Below are 25,193 nucleotides of genomic sequence, written 5' to 3' on the forward strand. Positions count from 1 at the left end.
CAGGCGAATCTGGACCTGCCGATCGGACCAGGGCCTGCGCGCCCACGTTGTTTCGTCGCCGAAGCGAAAACCGCTCGTCAGGTGGGACGAGGAAACAGCCGGCCAGGAACACTCTTGATCGCTCGCTGTGCTCGTGTCGCCGCCGCCGGACGCTAGACTGCTTGCAGACGCCTTTTTGCTCATCTCGCCTCGCCAGCCACTCACTGCTCAATCCGCGGTTTACGATATCCTCCGGCCCGTCCACAACGGCAGGGATTCAAATTAGAGTTGAAGTGAAGGAGGCTCGGCAAGAACGGCCATCCCCACCCTCGCACAGCCTCACCACACGCCCACTCGTTTCGCAGAGAAAGAGAAGCGTTCGTCGGCTGGGTCCGTACGTTTCACGATCGTGGGCCACGGACAAATCCTCGAGGCATCGCACATCGTCATCAGCAGGAAAAGCCTGACGACGACGACAACACCTCATTCGCGGCGGCGACTACACGATTGTTGCGATCATGTCGCGTCGCGGGAGTGAGCACGCTGTGGTTATTCTTATACTCAGACGTCCCTGACGCGTCAGCCCGCCTGCAGCCACATCCACCTCCACGTTCTCTTTACAGAAGACGCTCAATATTCCTGCATATTATCAACTCTGCCTCCAGCTGTCACCACGACGCCTCATATCGGCGCGAACAGCGCTGGAAAACAGCCATTGTCGCACTTGGATTCCCATCTTGATTCATGCTGTTTGTCGTGGAATGCAACTGGCCGGTCCTGCTCTCCTCGTCGAAACCATGGAATGGACTCAGGAGTACTGCAATCAATTGACGAGGTCAGAAACGACCGACACCAGATCACCGCACATGCATCTCGCGTACCAGAAGAGGCTACCAGCGACACCTCGGTCAGCGGCCACATCACCTTCATCTGATTAATTCCCCGCGCAAGAGATCAACACTGCAAGAAACCATCGCGCAATCCAGCACGCGAAAAAAACGAACAAAGTACCGACTCATTGACACGCATGCTCTGCTGAATCGCACAATCCCACCGAGGTACGCACGTCTCGTCTCACAAGCCAGCCCAGCGCGACGGACTTCGCATCGACTCAGGCACCACGCACGGCTACGCTTCGGACTTGGGCACGCATACTGTATTTGAACGAAACGGCTCCTCTCAACATCCGTAGCTACAGCTCCATCGTGCTTGGCCCTTTGGTAGCCGTACTCGATGTGATTACCCGTGGTTGCAGCGCTGCGTACGTCTCGTCCGGCTACTTGCGTCCGACAAAGCCGCTGTGTGAGACAATGGAAGCCATTCTTTTTCTTCTTTCCCGGCGTGGCACTGAATACGAGCCATGCTGCTGTAAGGGGAACAGTGCAGGTGAGATGAGGTAAATCCTTCTAGTGCCATTTCCTTTGCCTTTTTGTTTGTGGAGGTTTTGCTTCGGGGTCTTGCTGTCTTGTCAGTCTAGAGGCTATCTACCATCGACCAAGGGGAAAGTATCTTCACTCGACAAAGTTCATTCATATGACCTTACATACAATTCCCACCAATCTCAAGTTATGTTGCTCTTGGACTAAACAATCTCTTCGATTCAATAGCCTGAATCGTTGTTCAAAGGCAGTACCACAGCTCACCTTCTTTGACTCATTACACTCAGATCCATCCAGTATGTGGAGTAAGTAACATTCCTTGTTAACGGGACAACAACCTCGAACCCTAAGAAGTTCCTTAAGTTGGTGATATCCTAGGACCATTTGGAAAGGTTCTATCGCTCCTAGTCTTCATCTCCAAGAGATATATCACGATGCCCTCCCCATTCTACTACGAGTAGCACATCCATCTCCACTAATTACGAGCCGTCCAAGCGATCCAAAGCACGATTAAAAAGATTGATCGCGTTCGTGTAATCGAGAAAAAGAAGCACAGTGCTGTGCGATTCCACCTTCAAACTAATAATGTATCGATGGAGGACCTCCGCGTAATAGACCCACTCTAGTCACTCACGAATGAGCAGTATTCATGACGAGTCTTCTGGTATAGGAAAATCTTCTATCGACAGGAAGATGTAGAGGCTCGGTGGCTCGAAAGAAGAGAGATATTAGTATGCCTAACGTTTCTTCCAGCCTCGACTCGAGAGTGTATGGTTCTAGGATTCACTCCTCTTTGTTGATTCAAAGGAGGCCTTTAAGAATTGTGTCCTGCTCAGAGTGCAACTAATGCTTAGATCTGTCCTGTCGCGAGTTCACCAAAGAAGAACTATGCTTCTGGTTGTCCTTCGGGCCAGTCAGACTCCTTGTGAGTGATGGAGATGGGGATGAATCGTTCTTCCACTTTGCCTTTGAGCGGGAGTCCTGAGAACATGTGCTGTAGACGACGAAGTCTTTCTTGAGCGCGTGTCATTGCATTAGTACGCTGATCAAAGGGGTCCTCTCCCATTTACTTGCATCGACGCAAGAATGTTCCCGACTTGAGAAGCTCAGGGAGCAATATGAGAAAATCTTTCGAACCTTTCATGGTCATTACATACGCACACCCTCTATCCCTTCTCATCAAAACACAATCTATCCATCCGGCCGTCGAGCATGATGTTCTTCCTGTCCATGACTTGAGTATCATCTTTGATCTAACCCAGAACTCCACGCTGAAAAATGTCATCAAAATTTCTATCCCAAATTTTCCCCTGAGCATACTCAGTCTGGACAATCTTCCTCGCAGTCGGTTCAGCAAATAAAAGGAGTGGCAAGACCATACTGGGCCTGTGGGAACGAGCGAATGTGCTGCGAACGTCGGTGTAGCCACTCCATCCTCTTCTTCATCGTATGTCGATAGATTACTTTTCGGCCTTCTTGCTGGCTTTGGTTCGCAATTTCCTGTGGCACATCATGGTCAGCACAATTCTCTCATCACAAAAGGGAGGATAGGAGACTTACATCAACGCATACACACACCCATAAGAAGAAATCGCAAACAACACCACAATCGCCGCATCCCTCCACCCAAAATAATAATCCTCCAAATTCAACGTGTACAGATAATCCGCACCCGTGCGGTACTGACACACCTCACAGCCGCCGCTCGCGTCCGGGTTGAGCAGGTTCGTGCGGGCCCCCAGCCCGGTCATGTACGAGGCCAGATACTCGCCGCAGGTCTGGTTGCCGGGGGTGTCGAAGATGGCGAGCTCGGAGCGCGTGCAGGTGACGTCGACGTCGAAGGTCGTGAAGACGAGTATGCTGCCCATGAGGTAGTTAAAGGGGTTGAGGTAGTAGAGCCAGTAGCGCCAGAAGGCTTGGATTTGGGCGTAGGGGACCAGGACGCCGCAGAAGGAGGACAACACCGAGATGAAAAGCGGGTTTGCGAGTGCTGCGAACACTGCATTGGGCGCGTAGGCGGCAATCGCCTGACCGATGCCTGTGTAGATGAACTCGTAGAAGAGCATAACGAAGAAAACGGCCCCGGCTTTGTTGGAGTCGCCTGGGAAGCCGACCGTATAGTACCACGTGACGAAGTACAGAACCGCGCAGATGACCAGATAAGGGATTTCGGAGACGATCAATCCTGTCGCGAAGGATGCCCAGTGGTACATTTTCGATTTCTTCTCGCGGGCTTCGTAGATGTCTCGGCGGTCGATGAAAAGGGGCTGGAGCTGGGCGAGGACGCCAGGGGCAACGAAGATGAAGTTGAAGATCGTAAACAGGCGCAGTTGAAGGTCTGCAACACTGTTTCCAATCATCCAGAACGTAAATCCGTTGAAGAGACCACTGCCAATGTGCAGGGCGAACTTGTTGTTGGCGTAGTCGGTGTTGCGGTAGAGGGAGATGTTATTGCGTTGCGTGACGAGCTTGATCTGCGTCCACAGGGAAGTCGCGAACTCGTGGCCGTCGTCGACAGTGCCAGGAGGCTTGGAGGCTGCATCGTCGATCAAATGGTCGAGCTCGGTCGTCATGGCGGAGTATTCAGGCGAAGAGAGCCAGACCTGATTCCAGTCTCTGCCTTTGCTGAGGGAACCGGAGACGACGTCAATCATGTGTTCGGCAGGGTTGGCGTTGGCAGGACATGGAGCATCGTAGCGGCCAAAGTACTCGCGGATCGTTTGGGCGTTGTCCCCAATGTCGCCGAAGTAGACCGTCTTTCCACCCTTTGCTAGGAGGAGCAGCGTATCGAATTGAGCGAATAGAGAGGCGGAAGGCTGATGGATAGTGACGAGAACAGCCTGACCAACGTCTGCAAGCTTTCGCAAAAAGCGGACGATGTTGAAGGCGGCTTGACCATCGAGACCGGAAGTAGGTTCGTCCAAGAAGATCAAGATGCTGGGCTTCGAAACGAGCTCAACTCCGATCGTCAAACGCTTCCTCTGCTCAACCGAAAGTCCAGCAGTAGTCGTCCCAATGAGAGTGTTCTCGATATCGTGCATTTCCAGAAGGTCAATGATGGTGTCGACGTACTTGAGCTTCTCTTCCCGTGGGATATCACGGCTTTGTCGAAGCAAGGCAGAGAACTCAAGTGCTTCACGGACAGTGGCCAGAGGCTCATGAACGTCAAGTTGCTCGCAGTATCCAGCAGACCGTTGGAACGAAACGGGCAGATCACGTCCATCGACCATGATGCTGCCCTTGATGGTGCCATCAGTCTTTCGCTGTGCCAGGACATCAAGAAGAGTAGTCTTTCCAGCACCACTTGAGCCCATCAAGGCACCCAGCATACCTGGCTTAACCCAGCCTTGCACGTTATCGAGGAGAACGCGGTCGCCAGAAGGAGTCTTGACAGTGTAAGTGAGGTTCTTCCAGGTAAAGACAGAGGTGTTGCGGATGAGCTGCGAGTCGACATTATTATTCTTCTCCTTCTCCTTCTCCGCATTGAAATCGATCGATCGAGTCTTCTCGCTCGACGCAGAAGAGGCAGCTGGCTGCGACTCCTCATCGCCGACGAGGTGCTTGACTTTCTTGGCTTTCTCGCGAGGGATGACGAGGAAGCCCGAGTTGCCTGAGATCATGCTCCAGCGAGATGTGAAAAAGATGGTGCCTGCAGCGAAGAGTGCCCACCAGGCGAAGATGATGCCAAAGTTGCGCCAGACGTGCGAGTGGCTGTAGGAAAGGCCTCTGAGGTAATCATCACCAGTCAGAGAAGCGGCACCGATCGGGGCGCCTCTGACACCAGTGCAAGCTTGGAAGCTTGTATCGTTGTAGCCCGGTCCATTCGGCACGAGGTTGTTGTTGACACAAGGGATGATCTGGTCGTGGAACTCGTTGCCCGCAAGAGCCTCGTACCCATACGCCAGGGGATCGATCCAGTAGATCCAGACAAACCAAGGATGCATATTTGGCTTGGGGATCATGTAACCAGTGTACATGATGAGGGCCGAAATCAAGAAGCCGGAAACTTTCGAGGCGTCGTCGAACGTAGGGAAGGCGGCTCCGATCATGCGGAAGCAGGCTGTCATACACATACTGACGGCGTAGCAGATGACCCAGAAGGTGAAGAAGGCGCTAGCAGTTCCTTTGAGGCCTGTCATCCAGTACGCAGGTACTGCGTAAAGAGTGACCTGAGCAAAGAGCAGAGGAATGTCGGCGCAAATCTGGGCAATGCAGAAAGCGGCCGGATGGTACAATGCGAATCCTCGATGCTTGGCCAAGACAGGGCGAGCACTGAAAGAGTTCGTGACTTCGGCCATGGAGAGGAGTGAGTTGTAGAGCATAGCAAAGAAGAGCGAGCCACCTTTGCTGAAGAGACCAGAGGAGTTGTCGGGCGCATTGTAGAAGAGCGATCCGACGATGATTGCTTGAACGACGGTCGAGCCTTGAGTGATGAAGAAAGTGGTCTTGTCACCCCAGAGGAGCTGATATTGTCGGATGACGGCGGCTTTGACTTGCGTGTAGAAGCTGACGGTGAGAGGCGACTTCTTGGGCAGGCTAGGGTGTTTCTCAGACTGTACGCTTTCCCGGAAGTCTTTCGTATATGCTTTGGCTTCGTCGGTCTCGGGGAAGTTGTACTCAGACTCCATCAAACTCTTGATATTTGTTCGCTCATAGTAGGCTCGGATGTCCTCGGCAGTGCGAGGGAAGCGGTCTTCGAAGCCAGGTCTGATCTTTCTCTCGGTTGGAACGGTGACACCAGTAAGGTAATCAGCGACATTGGCTCCGTCCGTGTACATGAAGCCGAGTTCCTCCATGAAAGGTTTTGCTTGCGGCATTGGACCGTAGAAGATTTGCTTGCCCTCGTCGAGGATCAAGACTTTGTCGAAAAGGTCGTAGATGCCATTGCCGGCTTGGTACAGGGTCACGATGGAGCTGAGACCCAGTACATCGGTCATGGCTCGTACACACTTGGTGTATTCTAGTGCCGTCGAGGCGTCGAGTCCACGTGTGCTGTTATCCCAGCAAAACACTGAGCCACGCGAGGCCATTGTCTCGATGATCGATACTCGCTTTCGCTCACCACCAGAGACACCTCGTACGAACTCGTTGCCGACCTTCGTCTCGTGGGTGTGCTCGATAGCCATCGATCGAAGCAAGAAGTCTCGCACGAGTTGCTGGAATTCTTTCTGCCCCTTCATATTCGAGGGCACTTTGTGAGGGACCTTCATCCGCGTAGCGAAGTCCATTGTCTGGCCGACGGTCAGGGTAGGGAAGAAAAGCTCCTCTTCGGTGTTCATGACGATCTGCCCTCGGTATTGCTTGGCCTCCTTTGCGTCCATGGAGCCGAATTTGACGTCGCCAGTGACTTCAGCGTAGCCTAGCCGACGGTTGGCCAGCATCTTGAGTAGTGATGTACAACCAGCACCGGGCCGGCCGAGAACGAGCAGCATCTCTCCGGGCTTGACACATCCATGGCTGTTGTCGACGATGGTTTTGAGTGGAGGCTTCCCTCGGCCCTCCTACACGACGTTAGCAACGAGCTTCATCTTCGTAATGAGGCTCGGGCAATATACCTTGATTAATCTGGGAATGTTGAACTGGCTCAGCACGTTCTCATGCAACGCTGCATCGGCACCAACGCCTTTGACAGTCAGGTTCGTCCAGGTAACACCGAGTCGTTTCTCCTTTTGGCTGTCCTTCTCGGTCTGTTGAGCCAGTGCCTTGACTTCGTCCATCATGTGCCAATTGTCGGCCTTGCTGATCGACTTTTCATCGTCGCTTGAGTCGTCCAAAACCGGTTCCTCCTTCTTGTTGCTGAAACTCCTCGACAGGGCATTCGATACTGTGCGATAGATCTCCTCCCCAGCACCACTGCCCACCGACGGGGCAGTCCACGATGACCTTCGTTGGGTCATCTTGTGTGATCTCTGGTCTCGAAACGATTCTGTACCACCAGAGTCAACAAGAAGAGGTCATGCAACGATCCGCAAGAGGAAAGGATGGAAGAGTACAGGAGGAAAGGTCTCTTTTGTACATGCATGTATCAATGACGAATCGGGCTTTCAAGAATAGAAGTATTCCGGTAGACTGAAGGCGAACGCCATGTGTTTGGGTCGTGGCATGCCTGGCCCCGAGCTGCAAACAAAGAGCCTAGCGCATGGAAACGACAAGCAGCCTACACCCGGCCCGCCTATCTGAAAACGCCATCAACCCCTGCCTCGCTCTCGCAGGATCGGGAGAAATGTTGGCCCGGCAGGCTTGTCGATGACGGACGCTTCCATCTAATCGTGCTCGGATCTTGAGCTCTCTTGCTCGTCTGGAACTCTGCTTGTAGCGCTCGCCATCGAGCGTCAACAACGGCTCGACTTGCCGCTCCAACGCCTTGGAAGCCACAACGCTCGTGTTGTGGGTGGAATTTTCAGCCTTAGCGAGCGATGCCACAATCTCAATCGACGCCGCCCACGTCGCCGTTACAGTAGACGTGAGCGATCCGAGCGGCGTCCTCAAGCGGAAATGTCTCCTTGGGAGCCGCCTGGCCCCCTATCGGACGCAGTAACGGATTAGTGAGGGCGGAGAATACATGCCCAGTGGCATTCCTCGCGTTGCGCGCGCCCACAGCGGCGGTGCTAAAGTCCAGAGGTTGATGAGAAACGACGACTAAGGTTGAGAGATTCGGAATTGCTATGGACCCAGGTGCCGGTCGGGAGGATGCCGGAGCCCTTCGAAACGATGCTAGTGTTGAGAGCCTGGTGAGACAAGGGCGCCAAGACGGAGGGCAAGACGATTCTTCGTTCCGAAGAGATAGTCCACGACATCAGAAGACTGGATCTTGTGGATCTCACCGCTGGATATGTCGTTCGCGCTTCATCCTCCACTGCCAAGCTGACTTTAGGGCTTTGTCCATGGCCATAGCCACTGTGAGTGAAAAGATCTTTGATTGGTCCAAACCTTCAGTCTGCCTTCCTTCAACGACATCTGCTGTTTTGCTTCACCTCTTCTTCGTTTGTGAGTCCACCCCATCGTCCGGGGTCAGCTTGACGGCCGTAGTCATCCTAATTGACTCACACATCAATACGGGTGCTCTAGCCCAACGAAAGCCAAGCCTGCTCCACAGCGAGGCGCCGCCTTCAAAGAGACTCGGGCTTTCGGAAGGGCCAAGAACCCGGTATCGATGTCAGCCTTTCAAAGACTCTCCGTTACCATCGGCGACACCAAAGCGCCAACGAAAGCGAGAGCCGCTGCGAAGATCGTGATGGCGTCGAGATACTTACAAGGACGAGCAGACGCCCGAATGCTAGCCCTTCCACCATCGTTGTCCATGTCTTGATGCCAAGACGAAGGCTTGTCGATGTCCTGGATGTCAATGAATCGATGACGAAGGTTAGTCAGGCATATGCCATGTTTCAGCATCGCGTGTTAAAGGCGAGAGATCCGGCTCAGGGATCGAGCGTGAAGGTTCGCTGGGGGAGGGCAGAGTATTAGCCGCGACAGTCTCTTTGAGGGGAAGAACGGAACACTAACCTCGACGGCAATGACGATGATGGCCAGCATGCTGTTCATACTGCGGTGTCCTGATCAACTTACGGCAGAGCGATCTGGTCCCGGCAGCCGATACCTCTCTCGCAAGTAGTCGAGGGGCTTACAGCATCTCCTCAAGGGTGCGCTTTCAAGGCATTCCGACCGACATCCTCAAGCCACTGGGTACGCAATGATTGGAGAGATCTCGTAAGATGGGCACCTCCTTGGGCAACACCATCTCCACGACACCGGCCTTCGAGCACACCAAGCTGCCCTTAGGTCAGTCCGACTAAGGGGATGTAGATGACGTCCCTGATTTTGCTCGTCTTTGCGTCGAAATATCCTCGCCAAACAGGTGGTCTGCAATGGATGCACGAGGATGCGTTCAGCAAGAGACGAGAAGAGCGCTCAAGTCCTCGAATATTCAACCCCCCTGTTTCTCCACCACACTGAATGGACCCAAGCCCAGAATGCTTTCAGCTCCTGCACACACACAATGTTCTCGATGGAGTGAGCGTTGGGTGTCGCGCCCGTCGATGCAGTCGCTGCGCCAATATATCGTGGGGGGAAGCAAGTAACCTGCTTGAATTCTCTTACCAGCGGTCCTGTTGAATGGCTTGTCGGTGGCGGTAGTCTCTGAATACAAATCATCGATCGTATCTCTCCATAGAGGGAAAACAATAAAGGCAGGGTTCGTGATGTCTGGACGCCAATGGTTCGCCGATGTTTTCCATATTATCTAGGCTCCATCAAGGAGGAAGGTGGTGCTAGTCCGATCCGCTGATCTTTTGATCTTCAGAAATGCCTAGCTATAGGTCAAATAGCCAACGGGTAGCTCAGGCGAGTTCAAAGCAGTTGATGTATCGATTCGTAAGTATGAGTAAAGGCAGGCCATGGAAGGTGCTGCATCGATGTCTGTAGATTACTGAGTGATGCTCGTCCTCTGTCTTCAAACGAGGTGAATAGTTTAAAGTTCTGCCTGTAGGGTTGTGTCTATTTGAAATGTAGGATCGTGATTACGGGCAAGTTCGATGATCAAGGTGAGATGTAGCAGCGAGATGTTGGTGAGGCGTAGCAGAATTTAAGGTTCAGCCACGACAACGACGCCACACTCTGCACTTGGACTTGAAACCGCACACGAACACCTCCACCGAACACACAATTGCACCCGTCACCGACGCTGAGGCCTTTGGATACGACCACGACCTCGTCTTGCTGGCTGTCTTCACCGCCAGCCCCTTGCTTCACCAAAATCTCCTCCAGCAGCCAGCGCACCGCCGCAGGTCGGGCCATAGATTGACTGTTTCTACCACAGCGACGACCACCTTCTCCCACCAGACACCGCGCCGAGCCATCCACCAACGCCTTCGCCTGCCGTCACACGCACACCACCGAGCTGCAGCGACGAAATCATTTCATTTCGCGCTGCAGTACCCGTTCACTGCTAACACCTCCCGCACAGTACGTTCATTGGCCCTGCCGCTGTAAGCGAGTAATTGCCGATCTGCTGCAGCGTCACCATCTGATCGGGTTCACGTTGGCTCCCAAGCGGTGCTCAAAGCCTGCATATGACTTGCTGCGCCTGCGCCTAGGCCTCTCCCACCCGACGGCAACTTCAATACCCACCGCCAGGACCCAACGACTACGATATCGCCATGACTTCAGAGAAAAACAACGGGCCCCTCTCCGACACCGAGGGCGGAGAGAAGCCTGTTCGAGAGCAGCTCAAGAAGGCGCACATCACCTCAGAGGCTGCAAAGGCTGCAGTAAACACGGCACACGAAGCTGAGGATGGAGGAAATACGATCTCAGGTGAAGAGAGGGGCAGATTGCACCGGAAGAGGAGCCACGAGGAGGTGGAGGGTGACTCGCAAGATGCGACCTCAGTACCGCCCAAGCAACACACCCGCAAGCGATCACGCGATAGCACCGCCGAAGAGGACGAGATCAATAACGGCCAGCGAAAGGTCTCAGGCGAGAGGGCCAGGAATGGAGACGAATTAGTGCCTGCTCAAGCACCTGAGCCCAACGGCGCAGACAGAGAAGCTCGAGCCACTACGCCGGAAGGTAATGGTGAGAAACGTCCCGAGGAAGCAGTTGAGTCGATGACAAGTCCGAAGACTAAGAGAAGCCGACTACACTCGACCATCGCCGACGATAAGGATTTGGTGGAAGCCGACAAAGCAGCAGACGCTGTCGAATCTCATAAGGAGGATGAGTCCAAGGAGGACGAGTCTTCAAAGCAGCCGAGCACTAAAAAGCCTGCCACGAGTGGTTTCGCAAACACATCTTCAACTCCTCATTTTGGTGCTTTAACTGGCAGCAAATCAACTTCAGAGCAACAGCAGACTTCAGCAAGTGCTTTTGCTGCCTCAGGCTTCAGTGCTCTCGCTGGCTCTTCCGGTTCCGGTTTCGGGGCTGTTGGTAAACAGTCCGGTGGCTTTGGTTCGGGCGGATCATTCGCAACAGGAGCTAAGAGTCCATTGAACACGAAAGAAGATGATAAGCCATCGGCACCTTCTGGCAGCTCATTTGGCGGTGCGCTGGGTCAGCAGTCAGCATTCTCAGCATCTGCGGCCAGCGGGGGCGGATTCGGGTCCGGTGCTTCCGGCTTTGGCAAGCTGGGATCACAGAGCACTGGAGGTTTCGGCAGTGGACTGGGTGGAACTGGTTTCAGCAGACTCGGCGGCGGCGGCGGCCTTTCCAGCTTTGCAAGCGGTAAGACCGCTTCTCCACTTGGAGGCATCTCCAAATCGACGAAGCCTTTTGGGGCACCCGCAGAAGAGGAAGGGAAGGGCGAGGACGACGATAGTGATGATAAGACAGGTGCAAAGAGCCCTCTTGCCACAGAAGAAGATGAGCAAGACGAACGCTTCTATGAACAAGAACTTGAGACCGGCGAGGAGGATGAATCGACAGAGTTCTCAAGCCGCGCCAAGCTTTACACCTTCGCGGCGGACCAGAGAGAGTGGCGAGAGCGCGGCTTTGGTGTGGTAAGATTGAACGTGCGGCGGCTCCAGCCAGACGAGGATCAGAAGCCCAAGGCTCGGTTACTCATGCGTGCCGAAGGCTCTCACCGAGTCGTTCTGAACACCCCTGTCACGAAGGAGATCAAGTACGGTACCCACGAAGGCAAGAAACCAACGGGTGGCTACTTCTACTTCATGGGTACCATCGACGGCAAGCCTGGACTGGAGGTCTTGCAATTGAAGGTAGGCGTTGGATAAAAGCCCCTGAATTACAATTCAACTAATGCTTTGGCCAGATGAGGCAAGAAAACACCTTGGAATTGTACGAGCACATCTGCAAACTGCTGGACGATATGTGATGTTGCTGTTGCACGATCTACCTTCTTGGATGAGGGAGATACGGCAAAGCCACTCGAATATCATCGGGCATTCTGCCAGCGAAGTGACGGTCGAATAACGAGGCACTGAAGAGACGAAAGGCCTTGCGCTTGTCGCAGATCTTGCATTTGCGGGAACTTGGAGAGTTGTCGCCCTCGTTGGGACATTGAGTAGCACAAAATACCACAGCTTTGGTGATTGTGTGTCGGGATACACCAGCATTGCCAGCTGATACAACGTCTAAATAGCAGAGAGAGAATTATGCAAAATGAGCATCTGGTAAAACTGTAAGGGCCCTGTCTTTCCTTGCCCTCGACTGACTGGTAGCCCTTCACGTTCGACCTCCAGCCTCCAAATACCGACCAGAGAAATAGATTTGAAGTCATTGAGGCCATGATGAACTCCGAATACGACCCGGATATACAGGACCTCAATGCCGGCTCCTCAACGGATCATCCTACCACAACAAGCAAGCCCGATAACTCCTCTATAACACCGAATGCCGCATCTTCAAGTCGCCAATAGTACCCAGTCGTCGTTCCTTGCCCTACGGATGGAGGAAGAAGCTCGCATCATACCTTGATATGATGCCCGCTCGGCCGCATAGCGAGGAACTCGTTCAGAAGTGTTTTCGCTGTGGACGTGACTTCCTCGTTTTGTGATTGGCTGACTGACCGTACAGTGTTGCCTTTTGTGTTCCTAAAGTCTCGTGCGGCGGCCGCTGTTGGATGTTGTAGAAGAACAGATTACTGAGAATGCGGACATTGGAAGGTATGGATCCGGGTTGAGATGAGGATATAAGGACGAATGGGTCTTGACACGAATTATCAGAACCCACTCGGACGGAAGCGACACAAGAAACACATTTGAGTAGCATCACGTCGACTAACACATCGATATCGAAGCACGTCGCCATGCCGATTCCAACGAACCCTTACCAGCCATACGCCAAACTTCACGAGAATCCAGCTGGGCCTGGAGACAAGCGACCAACGACTACGCAGGTCCTGCAAGATGAGGGTTTGCTCGATGGAGGTCTCAAGGACAAGGTCTATCTCGTCACAGGTTGTTCCGCTGGGCTAGGCGCAGAGACAGCACGCGCCTTACACAACGCCGGTAAGCTCTGCTGGAGCTGTCTTGCAGATGTATACTAATACGTTCAAATAGGCGGAGACGTGTACATGACCGTCCGTGAAGCCAAGAAGGCCGAAGGGGAGAAGATCATCAAGGACATCAAGTCGACCTCTAAGGGATCCGGCAAACTCGAACTTGTCTTCATGGATCTCACTGTTTTCGACAGCGTCCGCGCCGGAGCAGCAGACTTCCTCAAACGAAGCCCGACTCTCAACGTCCTTGTCGAAAATGCAGGTGTCATGGCACCGGCATACAGCAAAACATCCGCAGGCTACGAGCTCCAATTGGGAACCAACCACTTCGGCCACTTCCTCCTCTTCCAACTGCTGAAAGACCGCCTCCTGGCCTCCGCTACGCCCTCAAACCCCAGCCGCGTTGTCATCGTAACCAGCGCAGGGCACCAATTTTCCCCCATCCGCTTCTCCGACATGAACTTCGACAAAGCCGGCGACTACGACGGCTACACCGCCTACGGGCAATCCAAAACCGCCAACATCTACATGGCCTCGTCCATCGAACGCCACTACGCCGCCCGAAACCTCCACGCCACCTCCGTCCACCCAGGCGCCATCTGGGACACGGACATCAAACGTCATCAGAGCGTTGAGCTCGTCGATTCGACGTTTGATATGTCTTTGCTGGAACCCCTGATGAAGAGTGTTGAGCAGGGTGCTTCGACGCAGGTCTGGGCGGCGACGGCGGAGCATTTCAGGGATAAGGGGGGTTTGTATTTGAGTGAGACGGGCGTAGCGGGACCGCATCCTGAGGGGGCGCATATGGCTATTGGGGGATATGTGGGGCATACGTATGATGAGGAGGCGGAGGAGAGGTTGTGGAGGTTGAGTTGTGAGGTATTTGGGGTGGGGGAGGATTGAGAGATGTAAGAACTCATATCTGTTTTTGCCACTGAATTACATTTCAGGATGAACAGGAGACTCAAGCCTTACTGTTGCTCGCCTTCCACGCCGCCGTTACCAGTTCAATCTCATCCAACATCCCAAACACCCTCTTCGACTCCCACCCCAGCAGATCCCTAATCCTCGTAGAATCCAACCTCGCATTCGTACTCATCGCCACAGCGAAAGGATCCTTCGGTTTAGCAAACTTCACAACCCCCTCAAACCCCATCGCCCTCGCCACACCCTCCAGAATCAACCTCGCCGACTCCCTGGACGACACAACATCGAAGACAGGATACACCGAAGTACCCCCAAGAGCAGAGACCTTCTCCGCCGCCACCGTCAACGCACCCGCAACCTCATCGACGTGGACAAGGGAGAGCGTGGCATCAGCATCACACTCCACCTCCACACTCTCCCTCCTCCCCTCCACCGCCCCCTGCAACAGCCCAAACCAGCCACCCCAAATAAAACTCCCCCTCCCATAAAGACACCCCGGCCGAATGACAACCACATCCAACACATCCCTCGCTTCCAAAATCGCCTTTTCCAACTTCGGCCTCCAGCTCACCAACCCCGGCGGCGGAGCAGCCGCATCCTCACGATCCACCGGATCCAGATCATTCATACGCGCATCCGAACTCCCATGAACCCACGTCCCGGACGTATACACAAACCCCAACTTCGGACTCCCCTTCCCGCGTTTCGCCAACCTCTCCTGACCAACCCGCTTCACATCCTCAAAGATCTTGAAACTCCCGTTGTTGGCCCCCGCGGCGTCGATGACGACGTCGATGTTGTGCGTGGAGATTGCGAGGAGGTAGGCGGAGTCGTCGAGGGTGCCGAGGATGGGGAGGATTTCGTTGGAGGCGAGGAGGGCGGCTTTGGAGGGCGTGCGGGCGAGGCCGTAGACGATGTGGGAGTGCCGCCGGAGGGCGAGGGCGGTGGTGAGGCCGATGTAGCCTGTTGCGCCGAGGATGAGGATGCGGACCATGGTGGATGGTGAAGGGGGGTTGGTTGAACTGGTGATGAGGATGGAGGTATTGTCTCCTTTGTCTTTGTTCTCAAAGGAATCTTTCTCACCTCCCATAGACCATCAGTTATATATCTCTACCTCCTCAAGACCCCGCGGCCTTAACAACACCCCTTTCGATGCCATTCACTAATCAACCCCAAACACCACACGTACAGTGACGTCCATCCCTCCACCGCAATACCTATCTTGACCAAACAAGTCATCCGTCAAGTGAAGTCGGTCGATCGAATGCAACCCTTTGTCAGCTGTGACCAATGTAGCGCGAACTCTACATGTCAATCCTTCAGCCTTGAACGAGCTTGTGATTCCGCGCTAACCATTGTTGACCAAAGAGGTTTAGCTGGCGTGCTGGGTGCTTCATGGTAGGGTATAACGTATGTATCTGGAGGTGTTGGGAGTGCGGCGGCAGCGTTGCCGCCGAAGGTATTTCCGTGGAGGAGGGTTTTGTCTACGATGCCAAGTCAGTGTGCGATCTTCCTCGTTGCAGATGCCGGTGTAGAACGTATTGAAGTCTGGTGACGAGGAGCTGAAAATGGCTTGCCAGTTGCGCCGAAAGCTGCTGTGTGATTTCGAAGGCTCATCTACAAGTCTAATAGCAATTCGTCTTCCTTCCGATCGGGTCGGCCAGTATGTGAGAACTCAGACCGCGACAACTCGCGCCCAAGAATTGTCCTGCGCAAGAAGCTCTTCCAGTTGCCAGCGTGCCCAAGCATGACCGAGTATCTGCGAGGTGCGTCCAACTGCCGCATCTAATAGTCCACCCAGTGCTTGTCGCTGCAACTGTAGGCTCCTCCCGAGCCAATCTCAAGCCAGTCAAAGCACCTGCAAGTTCCCTTTTCTCCAAACTCGCCTTCCATACGAGACTGCAGTGCACGCTTCGTACGCTTTTGCTCCGCAGCGTTGACGGTGAAGGCTACTGCTGCACACTGCCGCCTGCCTGGGCCCAGGAAACTGCTGTGGAGTTCGAGGTGGATCTTCTCAGGGTGTTCGACGAGGCGCCAAGCCTGAGCAAATGGCGTCAGACCGATGTGGCACATCGCCTTGTTGAGCATGTAGACGTGCACTCTCAGCTTTGGTGTGTAGTTGAAATGGCTAAACCTAGTCAGTAAATGTGCGACTTGCGTAAATGAAAGTGAAAGTGCGTACCGCGCCCAAGCAATCAGCCCTCTGAAGTCGAGATGCTCGATGTAGGCATGAAAGTCGTTGTCCTCGTAGAAGAGCTTCAAGGTTTCTCTTCGAGTCTGCTTGCAGGCGCGAGTGATACCAGGCTCCGCGGCAGACACCATGACATCGTCCCAGACTGGACTTGCCACCAGCAGTGGAGGGTCGCCCTTTCCCGTGGAAGGCAGTGCGAAGTGATAGATGCGATTCCGAATCTCTGCTGGCAATCCGAGGAAGGGGACCGTCTGCTGCTTGCACGGCACTTGCAGTGATGGACGCCAGTGATCGTCCGCCGCTGTTGGAGGTAGTGCTTTTGCCATGATTCTGTCTCGCTCCACCCTCGTTGCAATGGGCCCTGTATCTGAGAGCCTCATTGTGGCAAGCAAGCCCATGGTCTCAGCTTCAGACATGGACGTCGCCATTTTGGCGGCAGTGTCGTTAGTGTCGTGTGAGGGTTCGAAGCTGCGAAGTTGATTGAAGAGCTGATGGCAGCGTTTGCCTGCAGTGCCAAGACCACGTGACGCCTTCAAACCTGTGACTGCCAAAACATTGAGTACGCTTTGCAGGTAAGCGAGTGAGACCCCAAAGGTTGAGAGATTGCGTTGCCTTCGTGTTCCTGACTTGTGAAAGACGGTCAAGATTAACTCCCATATGTGAATGAATCTCCCGAGTCCATCCAGCACTTCCAAGGTTGAGCTTGTGTGAGCTGCTGGCGACGGTCCTCTGCCCCTTAACCCTCAGAATAACGTGCAAGGCTTCCAATACTCCAGCGCTTCGTCTCATCCGTCATGGGCGTAACCGGACGGCTTATCTCCCGCTTGTACAGTGCAATGCTGTCCCTGAAAGCCACGTACTCCGAATCAGCGTACCCAATAATCTCAGAGATTTGACTACTCCTCACACCGCGAATCCTCTTGATCTCAGCCGCAGAATAGTTCACGACCGCCTTGCCAACGTCTTCTGCGCTGCTAAGTGGAGCATGTCGAGATGGAAGCACTTTGATGCTCACACATTCGTCCTGCCCAAAGCTTCCTTCAACATCTACCACTCCAACAGGCAAGAGACCAGCCTTGGCTGCGACTGCATTATGTGCGCCTTCGTCGATGTAGAGTGTGCCATGGGATGCGAGCCCATGGAGCAGCCAGAAGTAGCGATCTCGAATGGGCTGTAGATCTGGGAGAAAGCGTGTATGCAGTGGAGGTAGGCCAGGCTCGTCTAATTTCAGGTCCGCGTCTCCATTCACGACGTCTGTCTTGTGGACCTGAGCATCTATGCTTTCGTGCGAGGCAGCGAGGTCTCCGCTATTCTCCATGCTTCGGGCAGCGCTCTTTTGGGCTTCCGCGTGTCTCACGATAGCTGCAATGTTTCCAGGATTGCTGCTCCTCGTGATTACAGTCGTAACGCCAGCTGCAGTCGCCAGTCGAGCTGCAACGATCTTTGTGCTCATGCCTCCTGTGCCAAGTGCACTTCCAGCGCTCGATGTATCTGCTGCCAGTTCCCCAATATCCTCAACCACCTCGATTGCCTTGGCGTCTGGGTTTGTCCGAGGGTTCTTGTCATAAAGACAGTCCACGTCTGTCATGAGGAACAAATAGTCTGCTGAGACCATGCCCGCCGTAATCGCGCTCAGAGTATCGTTGTCACCAAACCTGATCTCTTGCACAGAAAGGGTATCATTCTCGTTGACGATCGGTATGACGCCCATGTGGAGCAGTTCAGAGAAGGTGTTTTGCGCGTTGAGGTACTGCGTTCGATCGGCAATGTCGTTCCTCGTCAACAGGATCTGGGCGACTGGCTGGCGCATATGCGAGAAGAGCTGATCCCACATGGCCATGAGCTTGCATTGTCCTATAGCTGCCAGCGCTTGGACTTGTGGGAGATGCTTTGGTCTTCGGTCCATGTCCATCTGCCGCAGGGCCATTCCAATGGCTCCAGAGGAGCAAATAACGACTCGGTGTCCATCATGGCGCAGACCGACCGCAGTCTCGACGATCGTGGACAGGGTTGCCAGTAGAGGCTCGTGGGTCTGCTCGTCGACTATGGAGGAAGTGCCTTTTGCGCGCCAGTCAGTACTACAGTGCTACAGCGCAACAGGAGTAAAGTGAGTTACAAGTAATGTACCGAGCTTGATCACAATGGTGAGGTGTTTCTTCATCTTGGCGGCCAGTCCAGCGGCGGTGCCTTGCAGTGCAACTTGTCTTGTCTAAAAGTAGTCGAATGTAACAGCCATTCCGAGGAACAGAGCAGGACAGGTTTAAAGGCGTAGTCCCGTGCGACGACTGCCATGAAAGAAGCGAGGTTACTCACTCGAAGCGGCGCCAAGCTTCGGAGGGCGTGATCGGCGTCTGTGCGTGGAGTGAGTGGACTTTCTCTCCGTCTTTGTCCGCATCTTCTTCCCTTGTCCAACATCATTCACTTGCCCACTGGTCTTTTTACCGATGTAATGGATATATGTATGTCGTCCTGTCATGTTCTGCTCCACTCGAAAACCACTCGAAGGCGAAGGACTAATGCCGCGGCATCTCGTGCACTGGGAACACAAAGGTGGCTTGGACCCAACAAGCAAGTAAACGTTCGAGCAATGCAGAACCATCTGTCATGTGTGCGTCTATCTCAGCCTGCTCACGACACAGTACGAGCATTGGCCTTCGTGTCTAGGCGTCTTCTGTCTCACAGGACATCAAATACTTGGCGGGAAGCAGCGTCGGACAAACACCTGCCTTGCACTGGGCCCTTCTTTGGACATTTGCTGAGATGGGGCAAGCCATATCTACGTGGTATAAGTGTGGTAGGTACGATCGTCTACGACTACTCGGTCTCCCAAACGTGGGCACTCATTGCCTCTGCTCTTGTCCTCCTCCAACAACTTGTCAAAGAATCATATCAATTGTCAACGCTCAACACTCAAGATGGAAGCACTCTTCACGCTTCTTCTGTTCCTGCCCTTCGTCCTCTCCTTCGGCCATGTCTCTGCTCGCAACAGCTCTGGATGCCCTGCTCATTACAACAATGAGACGCACTGGTGTGCAGAAAATAGCTCTGGCTCTCACCTTTGCGAGATCGTGGACGGCATGTACTATTCCCTGTGCGGGACTGATCGATGCTACAACTACCTCCAATATGAGTACGGTGTGTCTCCTCCAACAATACTGCCCTCGCTTATCTTTGTACAGCTGCAATGGCATCACGCTGTCCGAGCCGAAGAAGAGCACCTCTCCCTTCTACCTCTCCGTCTTCGCCCCAGGCAGAGACTACTCATTCCAGTACATCCAGGCTGCCGGAGACCAGTTCTGGGTTGGAGGTAACCCAAGCACGTACTGCCCGTTCGAAGACGAGGACCCAGACGCTTGCGCATACGACAGCAACACCGTTTTCTACTCCAACTCCCTGGCCGTCACCACACCCGGAGGCCAGCGAATCTTCATCAAGGAAGACGGCACTTTGGCCTTCACAGTAGCTCACAGCGCATCGGAACCCGATGCGGCTTACGACGGGGAGAATGTTGCGTACAGCCATGCTGGATACTTTGGACCAAGCGGCCACCATTGGGCAGCGTGCAGACCGCGTGGAAGCAGTGGACGCCGCCGCATTGTTGCCGACCTTCCTGGTGTCGACCTGGACACGGAGGACTGTGAGGGCGTCTTCTTGTACGTCAGTGATCTTGAGAAGGGTGAGTTCGTTCGCATGCAAGAAGCACCATGACTTGCCGACGACATGTACTGATCTTGACAAGGTACTGTCGGTGCTTTCGAATACACTTGATCGCAGCTGCGAGGATCTCGAGGATGGAACGGACAAGTATACGATATCACAGCGGAGAGCAAACGTGGCATTCTCAAAGGATCGACACACTTCAATAAAACGTCCCCAACCAAAGCAGCCACGATGAAGCCGTGTCGAGTGGAAGGAAGAACAAGAAGCGAGAGCCGCGCGCCTCAGAAATATCAACTAATCCGTACCAAAGAACCACAATATAACGACTTGCTGAACATCAACCCGCGCACCGCGTGCCAGATTACTCGCATATATCCTCCCCTCCCCCGCCGTCCCATCATCCATGTGCTGCAACAGTAAGCAGGGAAGCACCAAACTGCAGCCCCGTTGCGTGCTTTCCACGGTACACTCTCAAGCGCGTACCGTACAAACGCGACGAACTTGTGGTCTCAGTTCCCGGATGCATGATACTATAAAAACATACATACAGACAAGCAACAATGATAAGGCAGGAAGCTCGACACTAAACACCCGTTGACAAGACACGCGGGAGAAAACAAGCGACTCGAGTTGAGTGGTGGGACGCCTCTTTCTCGTCTGCTCCCGTCTATCTCAGCCTCAAATGTGTATTGACCTAAACTAGCAAAGCTCCCTTGAGACGTGATTGACCCTGCGTGTGAATTTCCCTTTTCCAAACCAAAGGGACTGACTGACTGTGATGATGAGCACCGAGGGAACAGAGACACAGAGGCGCAGAGAGAGTCGGTGTTTGGATTAAGCTTTTCCGGACCTGCATGCAGGTATATGCAGGAGCAGGAGTGTGGAAAGGAAAGGCTTGCAGCTTCTTGCAGACATGCGGGAGAGGCGTCTGCTTTCTTTCTCTCGTTGGGTCGCGTTGTGGACTCGACTCGACGTGTTGGATGGGAAAGTGAGAGCTGCAGATTCCGAAAGCTGAAGAAGAAGATGCTGGTGTTGCGAGGCGAGGGATGTTCGGCATGTGAAGGGGTTCGTTCAGCTTCGATGTCAAGGCAAAGTAGAAGCTGTCATTGTGTAACCCGCCTACCCGTCTCGTGGACTCAATTGATTGATTGATGCACATGCAGTGTCACAAAGGCGTCCAGCAGGCTGATATCATCTTGAACATCCTCTCTTGTGTTGTGCTACAGAGGTAAAATATATATATACTACTGCAACTTCTCATTTCGGCAGTTGTGCTCGAAGTATAGTGTCGTAGAGAAAGACCTGCTCGAAGTCAACAGACCGATCCTTTTTCCCTTCCCTTCCTTTCCAGCGCCATCGCTTTGCTTTTCGCTTTTCGCTTTCCATATTTCCTCCCAAACAATCGACCCTTTGTTGCAGTTTTTTTCGTCGATGTCAATGACCTCAAAGCCATTTGTTGCAAGTAACAAAGTAGAAACCACAGCTTTCTCGGTGTCGTCAGAAAATCGACACCTGTCTGTGGAACAAGCTCCAGAATTCGTACAACATCTTCCCGCCGTGAATGTTTTCAATGTGCCCATCCCATCTATACCCATGTCGTTTCCCCAACGCCTTGCAGGAAGAATTTGAACGCCCAATCGTTAGTGATACAAATAAAAGAAGTCGTGAATCATTTCGCTCCAAAATAGCCAGATTGCTGTCGAAGTGTTAGTCTTTTTGAGAATGTAATCGTTTTCGACGGCGACAACGTACCAAACACATCTCGCAAGGATCACCAGGTTCCCCTCCCATCACCCAGCCATTGCAGTTGCGAGCGGCGTAGTAATAGCATCGTTGGCAGTTTAGCTCTGCTCCCGAGATGCTCGACTGCTGACGTTTAAGCTTTGGTCGAGCAACCTCAGGCTTCGGCTGCGGTTGCGGTGCTTGCTGTCCAGGCACTGCAGGTAAAGGCTTCTTCGCATAAGTGCTTATCGCTCGAGGTGGTGGAAAGTTGGTCTGAATTTTGGGCAACGACGGCCGTCGCCCAGTCGCCGGTACAGGTGTTGACGCATTGCTATCGTTCGCTGACGGCGGTGAAGAAGGTGGAGGCGGTGGCGACGATGGCTCTGATTGAGGCGTCGGCCGCCCGGTTGATGGTCGCGAGAACTCCAGATCGTCGGATTGTGGATATGTCCGTCTGTGGAGAATGGAACCCAGCTTGAATCTCCGTGGGGTCAAGAAAGACTTCTTGCTGCGCACACTAAAACTATCGCTTTTGTCCTCTTCAACAGCCGGCGTCAATGGCCTGGAGGCGTGGTATGCGGATCGAAGGTCATAGTTGGAGGCAGTGGATGCGCATGAGATACTGCTGGTCGAAGAATGAATGCTCGGTGTGGTAGGTGCGTCTCTAAAGAGGTTGTCGAGATATGCAGGTCGTGTTCCAACAGCCGAAGGGCGAGGCAAGGACATGGTCATGTTTGCGGTTGCTGCGACCCTCCACAGCCTGTGACCGAAAGTGTCGGTGGAAAGAGAGAGTGTTTCGTTGAGAAGAGGGACGCGAGGGCCTGAATCAGACGGAGGGGTAGGATCTGGAGGTCATCGACAGGTGTTGGTGAAGTCGTGGTGGGATGCGGTGGGAGATAGGCGACCAGACGGTCAATTGGAGGGCGAGTATGGTAGTTGTGTATGCCGCCGACGACTCCCTCCTCCCGACGGTGATCTAAGCTCCCAGAACCGTGTCTTAGCTCTCTGCGCCATAACTCAAAACGCTCTAAAGATTGCACTTCGATGGAGCAGCTCTGAGACCGGCATGGATCGCCCGTCGCTAAAGGCAGACGACGCTGCGGGATGACGAGAACGGCCCACGGCCACGGCCTCAAGACGGCACTTGGACCGTCGGGTTGGCGTGCAGCGTGCTCGAGGAGCGTCGTGACAACAACGGGGGCACCGCTGGCTGCTGCTGGGGAGACTTGGCCATGGCAGTTTGTTCGGCGGATGGTGATCTACCGGATGGCCCGCGCTAGGCACCTTTAGTCGCCTGGGAGCAGCCGTCGCTGCAGGGGCATCCCGCGATATTAATATCCATAGGGAAAGGTACGCCCCAAGTAGGCAGTCTGCGCTTTATTCTCCGGTTGTGTTTATTGCGCTGCTGTCGACGCGCGAATGTGGCAGAGCCCTTCTCTCCACGCCTGCGGTGCAGACCAGCCGCATCCCTGGCAGATCTGATACACCTAGCTGCAGCAGACCAAGCTACCGACCACGAAGCTGTCCCTGGCTAGTTTCGCATGCGGCTACGCTCCTGAGAGAGAGGTGAGGCTACTGCAGAACTAGCGTGCATGTGGCCGAATGGAAGACTAGCCTTGCCGTCGCTCGCACGTCTTCTTCGACCTTTCCCTCGCGAGGCAGTACCACAACGCTCGAGCAGAGTCCGTCTTGCTCCGCATACGTATGCTACCCTAGCAGCAGAGGGGTACGCGGGAATAGGGAGTGACAGGCTCTGGGATAGGACGGCGGAGACTTTCTGGCCGAGGAAGCCTCGCCATGTGATGCGTGATGAAGACAGCGGTCTTGCTCTGGGGTTCGCGGTGCTGGTTGCTGCCGCATTCTCTGTCGTACATTTCGTACAGGCAGACCTCGTGTCCAGCAAACGCGGAGACAGGCGGTCGCTGGGCATTCATGCAATCTGAGCTCCCACATCCCGGCGGAAGTCCAGCCGAACCTGGTGATGTCTCAGGCGCGATGCACGATGCAGAGGCCGGTGCTTTTGGGCAAGCAGAGCCGCACGGCGCAGGCGGGCGCCCACCGTTAACGAGGCCATGAATTGTTGAGGCACGAGGCCCATATTGATACGCCCCATATCATAAGCTTTGCTTCTGCTGTGCCTCCTTTGCCGGCCACGCGATGAAGAGATTTCACCACGGCCGCATGCACAACAGGATGCTCCCTCGTGCATTAGGATGATGGGGATGATGAGTACGAGGTCGTCCAGCTCAGGAGGTCCAGGTCCGTCGACGTCTCCACACGTCCTGTCCGCGGGCAAGGACAGCGCCGTTTCCCCCGCCGTCATGGTCTTTGGGACGCAGAAGACTTGCTGTCTCTGCATTCTCCACTCCACGACCCGGCGTCTCGCAACGCGTTCCTGGCTAGCCGTCCGTTGAAGGAAATCCCCGCGGCCAAGACGCGTGAGATAGCAGTGAGTGATAGCACGTCCCGCCGCAACGACACGGCAAACGGAGTTCTACGCCGTGTCTACGTCCAAACGGCGGGTCGTGAAGATCGCAGGAGCCGCTAGCTGAGAGCTCAATGCGGTGGCGTGCCTGAGGCTTCACCCTGAAACTCAAGAGCTCCTATCACGTTTGATAGCTTTTCCAGCACAATTGTGCTTGCGAAAGATCATCACGAACAGATCATCAAACGCGCTTGGAAAAGTTGGAATCGACGATTGTCTGCAGCTACAGGGTTGGGCACAAACGTTACGAACCCCTACTAGTCTAACTGCCTATACTATACCTATCTTAATCTTTATAATAACGCGCTCTCTACTATACTACGCGTTCTTCTTATTCGTTTAATTAATACTATAGGTAGAGGTAAGGTATTTAGCCCTTTTAAAAAGGGCTAGATCTAGGCCCTTTATAAGTACGTATACTAGCTATTATTACGGATTACTAAGGCACTAGATATATTAAAATCTACTAAGCTAAAACTACTCTATAGGGTTTATATAGGTATCAAATATAGTAGAAGTAACTAAATTAATAAATAATAGTAGGAACTAACTTAGGTATAATTATATTAGTTAGTTATAGGAAGTAGGAGAACTAAGGTAAAATAAGCTCCTTTTAGTTACGTATAATAGGGAGTTATAGTAATATATAGAACTCTAATTAACCTAGTACTAGGTTAAGCGTAGAATAAACTTCTACTTTCTCTATCCTCATATACGGCGAGTATAAAATACGTACTAGGGAATTACATATACTATTACGTAGAGAAAGTTTACCTCGGTCCCTTTTAGGTTTCTAAATATCTCTTAGTATTCTTTTATAATTACCTCCCTCTCTAGGGAGAGCTAACCCTAGCTCGTTTCCGAATCGCCTACGTACCGTATTATCGTCGTAGGGAA

The 25,193-nt window shown here is 53.5% G+C and overlaps 8 protein-coding genes across 8 annotated transcripts; 3 read left to right on the top strand and 5 right to left on the bottom strand.

Moving 5' to 3' along the window:
• Positions 1 to 2,818: 2,818 nt before the first annotated feature.
• On the bottom strand, positions 2,819 to 7,255 carry M409DRAFT_30231 (uncharacterized protein; the record flags this gene model as incomplete). Its single annotated transcript, XM_033809821.1, has 3 exons — positions 2,819 to 2,858; positions 2,919 to 6,859; positions 6,914 to 7,255. The coding sequence occupies 3 exons, from the start codon at positions 7,253 to 7,255 to the stop codon at positions 2,819 to 2,821; spliced, it is 4,323 nt and encodes a 1,440-aa protein (XP_033660242.1).
• Positions 7,256 to 10,513: 3,258 nt separating this feature from the next.
• Positions 10,514 to 12,186, top strand: M409DRAFT_30232 (uncharacterized protein; the record flags this gene model as incomplete). Its single annotated transcript, XM_033809822.1, has 2 exons — positions 10,514 to 12,070; positions 12,124 to 12,186. 2 exons carry the CDS (start codon positions 10,514 to 10,516, stop codon positions 12,184 to 12,186), a joined length of 1,620 nt encoding a protein of 539 aa, XP_033660243.1.
• A 933-nt stretch (positions 12,187 to 13,119) lies between these two features.
• Positions 13,120 to 14,214, top strand: M409DRAFT_30233 (uncharacterized protein; the record flags this gene model as incomplete). The annotated part of the gene is made up of 2 exons (XM_033809823.1): positions 13,120 to 13,321; positions 13,373 to 14,214. 2 exons carry the CDS (start codon positions 13,120 to 13,122, stop codon positions 14,212 to 14,214), a joined length of 1,044 nt encoding a protein of 347 aa, XP_033660244.1.
• A 61-nt stretch (positions 14,215 to 14,275) lies between these two features.
• Positions 14,276 to 15,232, bottom strand: M409DRAFT_30234 (uncharacterized protein; the record flags this gene model as incomplete). The annotated part of the gene is made up of 1 exon (XM_033809824.1): positions 14,276 to 15,232. One exon carries the CDS (start codon positions 15,230 to 15,232, stop codon positions 14,276 to 14,278), a length of 957 nt encoding a protein of 318 aa, XP_033660245.1.
• A 791-nt stretch (positions 15,233 to 16,023) lies between these two features.
• On the bottom strand, positions 16,024 to 16,809 carry M409DRAFT_30235 (uncharacterized protein; the record flags this gene model as incomplete). Its single annotated transcript, XM_033809825.1, has 2 exons — positions 16,024 to 16,366; positions 16,421 to 16,809. The coding sequence occupies 2 exons, from the start codon at positions 16,807 to 16,809 to the stop codon at positions 16,024 to 16,026; spliced, it is 732 nt and encodes a 243-aa protein (XP_033660246.1).
• A 356-nt stretch (positions 16,810 to 17,165) lies between these two features.
• M409DRAFT_30236 (uncharacterized protein) lies at positions 17,166 to 18,590 on the bottom strand (the record flags this gene model as incomplete). The annotated part of the gene is made up of 2 exons (XM_033809826.1): positions 17,166 to 18,487; positions 18,557 to 18,590. 2 exons carry the CDS (start codon positions 18,588 to 18,590, stop codon positions 17,166 to 17,168), a joined length of 1,356 nt encoding a protein of 451 aa, XP_033660247.1.
• Positions 18,591 to 19,344: 754 nt separating this feature from the next.
• Positions 19,345 to 20,197, top strand: M409DRAFT_30237 (uncharacterized protein; the record flags this gene model as incomplete). The annotated part of the gene is made up of 3 exons (XM_033809827.1): positions 19,345 to 19,559; positions 19,609 to 20,105; positions 20,169 to 20,197. 3 exons carry the CDS (start codon positions 19,345 to 19,347, stop codon positions 20,195 to 20,197), a joined length of 741 nt encoding a protein of 246 aa, XP_033660248.1.
• Positions 20,198 to 21,758: 1,561 nt separating this feature from the next.
• On the bottom strand, positions 21,759 to 22,543 carry M409DRAFT_60940 (uncharacterized protein; the record flags this gene model as incomplete). Its single annotated transcript, XM_033814616.1, has 2 exons — positions 21,759 to 21,785; positions 21,842 to 22,543. The coding sequence occupies 2 exons, from the start codon at positions 22,541 to 22,543 to the stop codon at positions 21,759 to 21,761; spliced, it is 729 nt and encodes a 242-aa protein (XP_033660249.1).
• Positions 22,544 to 25,193: the final 2,650 nt, after the last annotated feature.

This window comes from Zasmidium cellare (genome assembly GCF_010093935.1).
Source record: "Zasmidium cellare ATCC 36951 unplaced genomic scaffold M409scaffold_61, whole genome shotgun sequence".
Classification (NCBI taxonomy): domain Eukaryota; kingdom Fungi; phylum Ascomycota; class Dothideomycetes; order Mycosphaerellales; family Mycosphaerellaceae; genus Zasmidium; species Zasmidium cellare.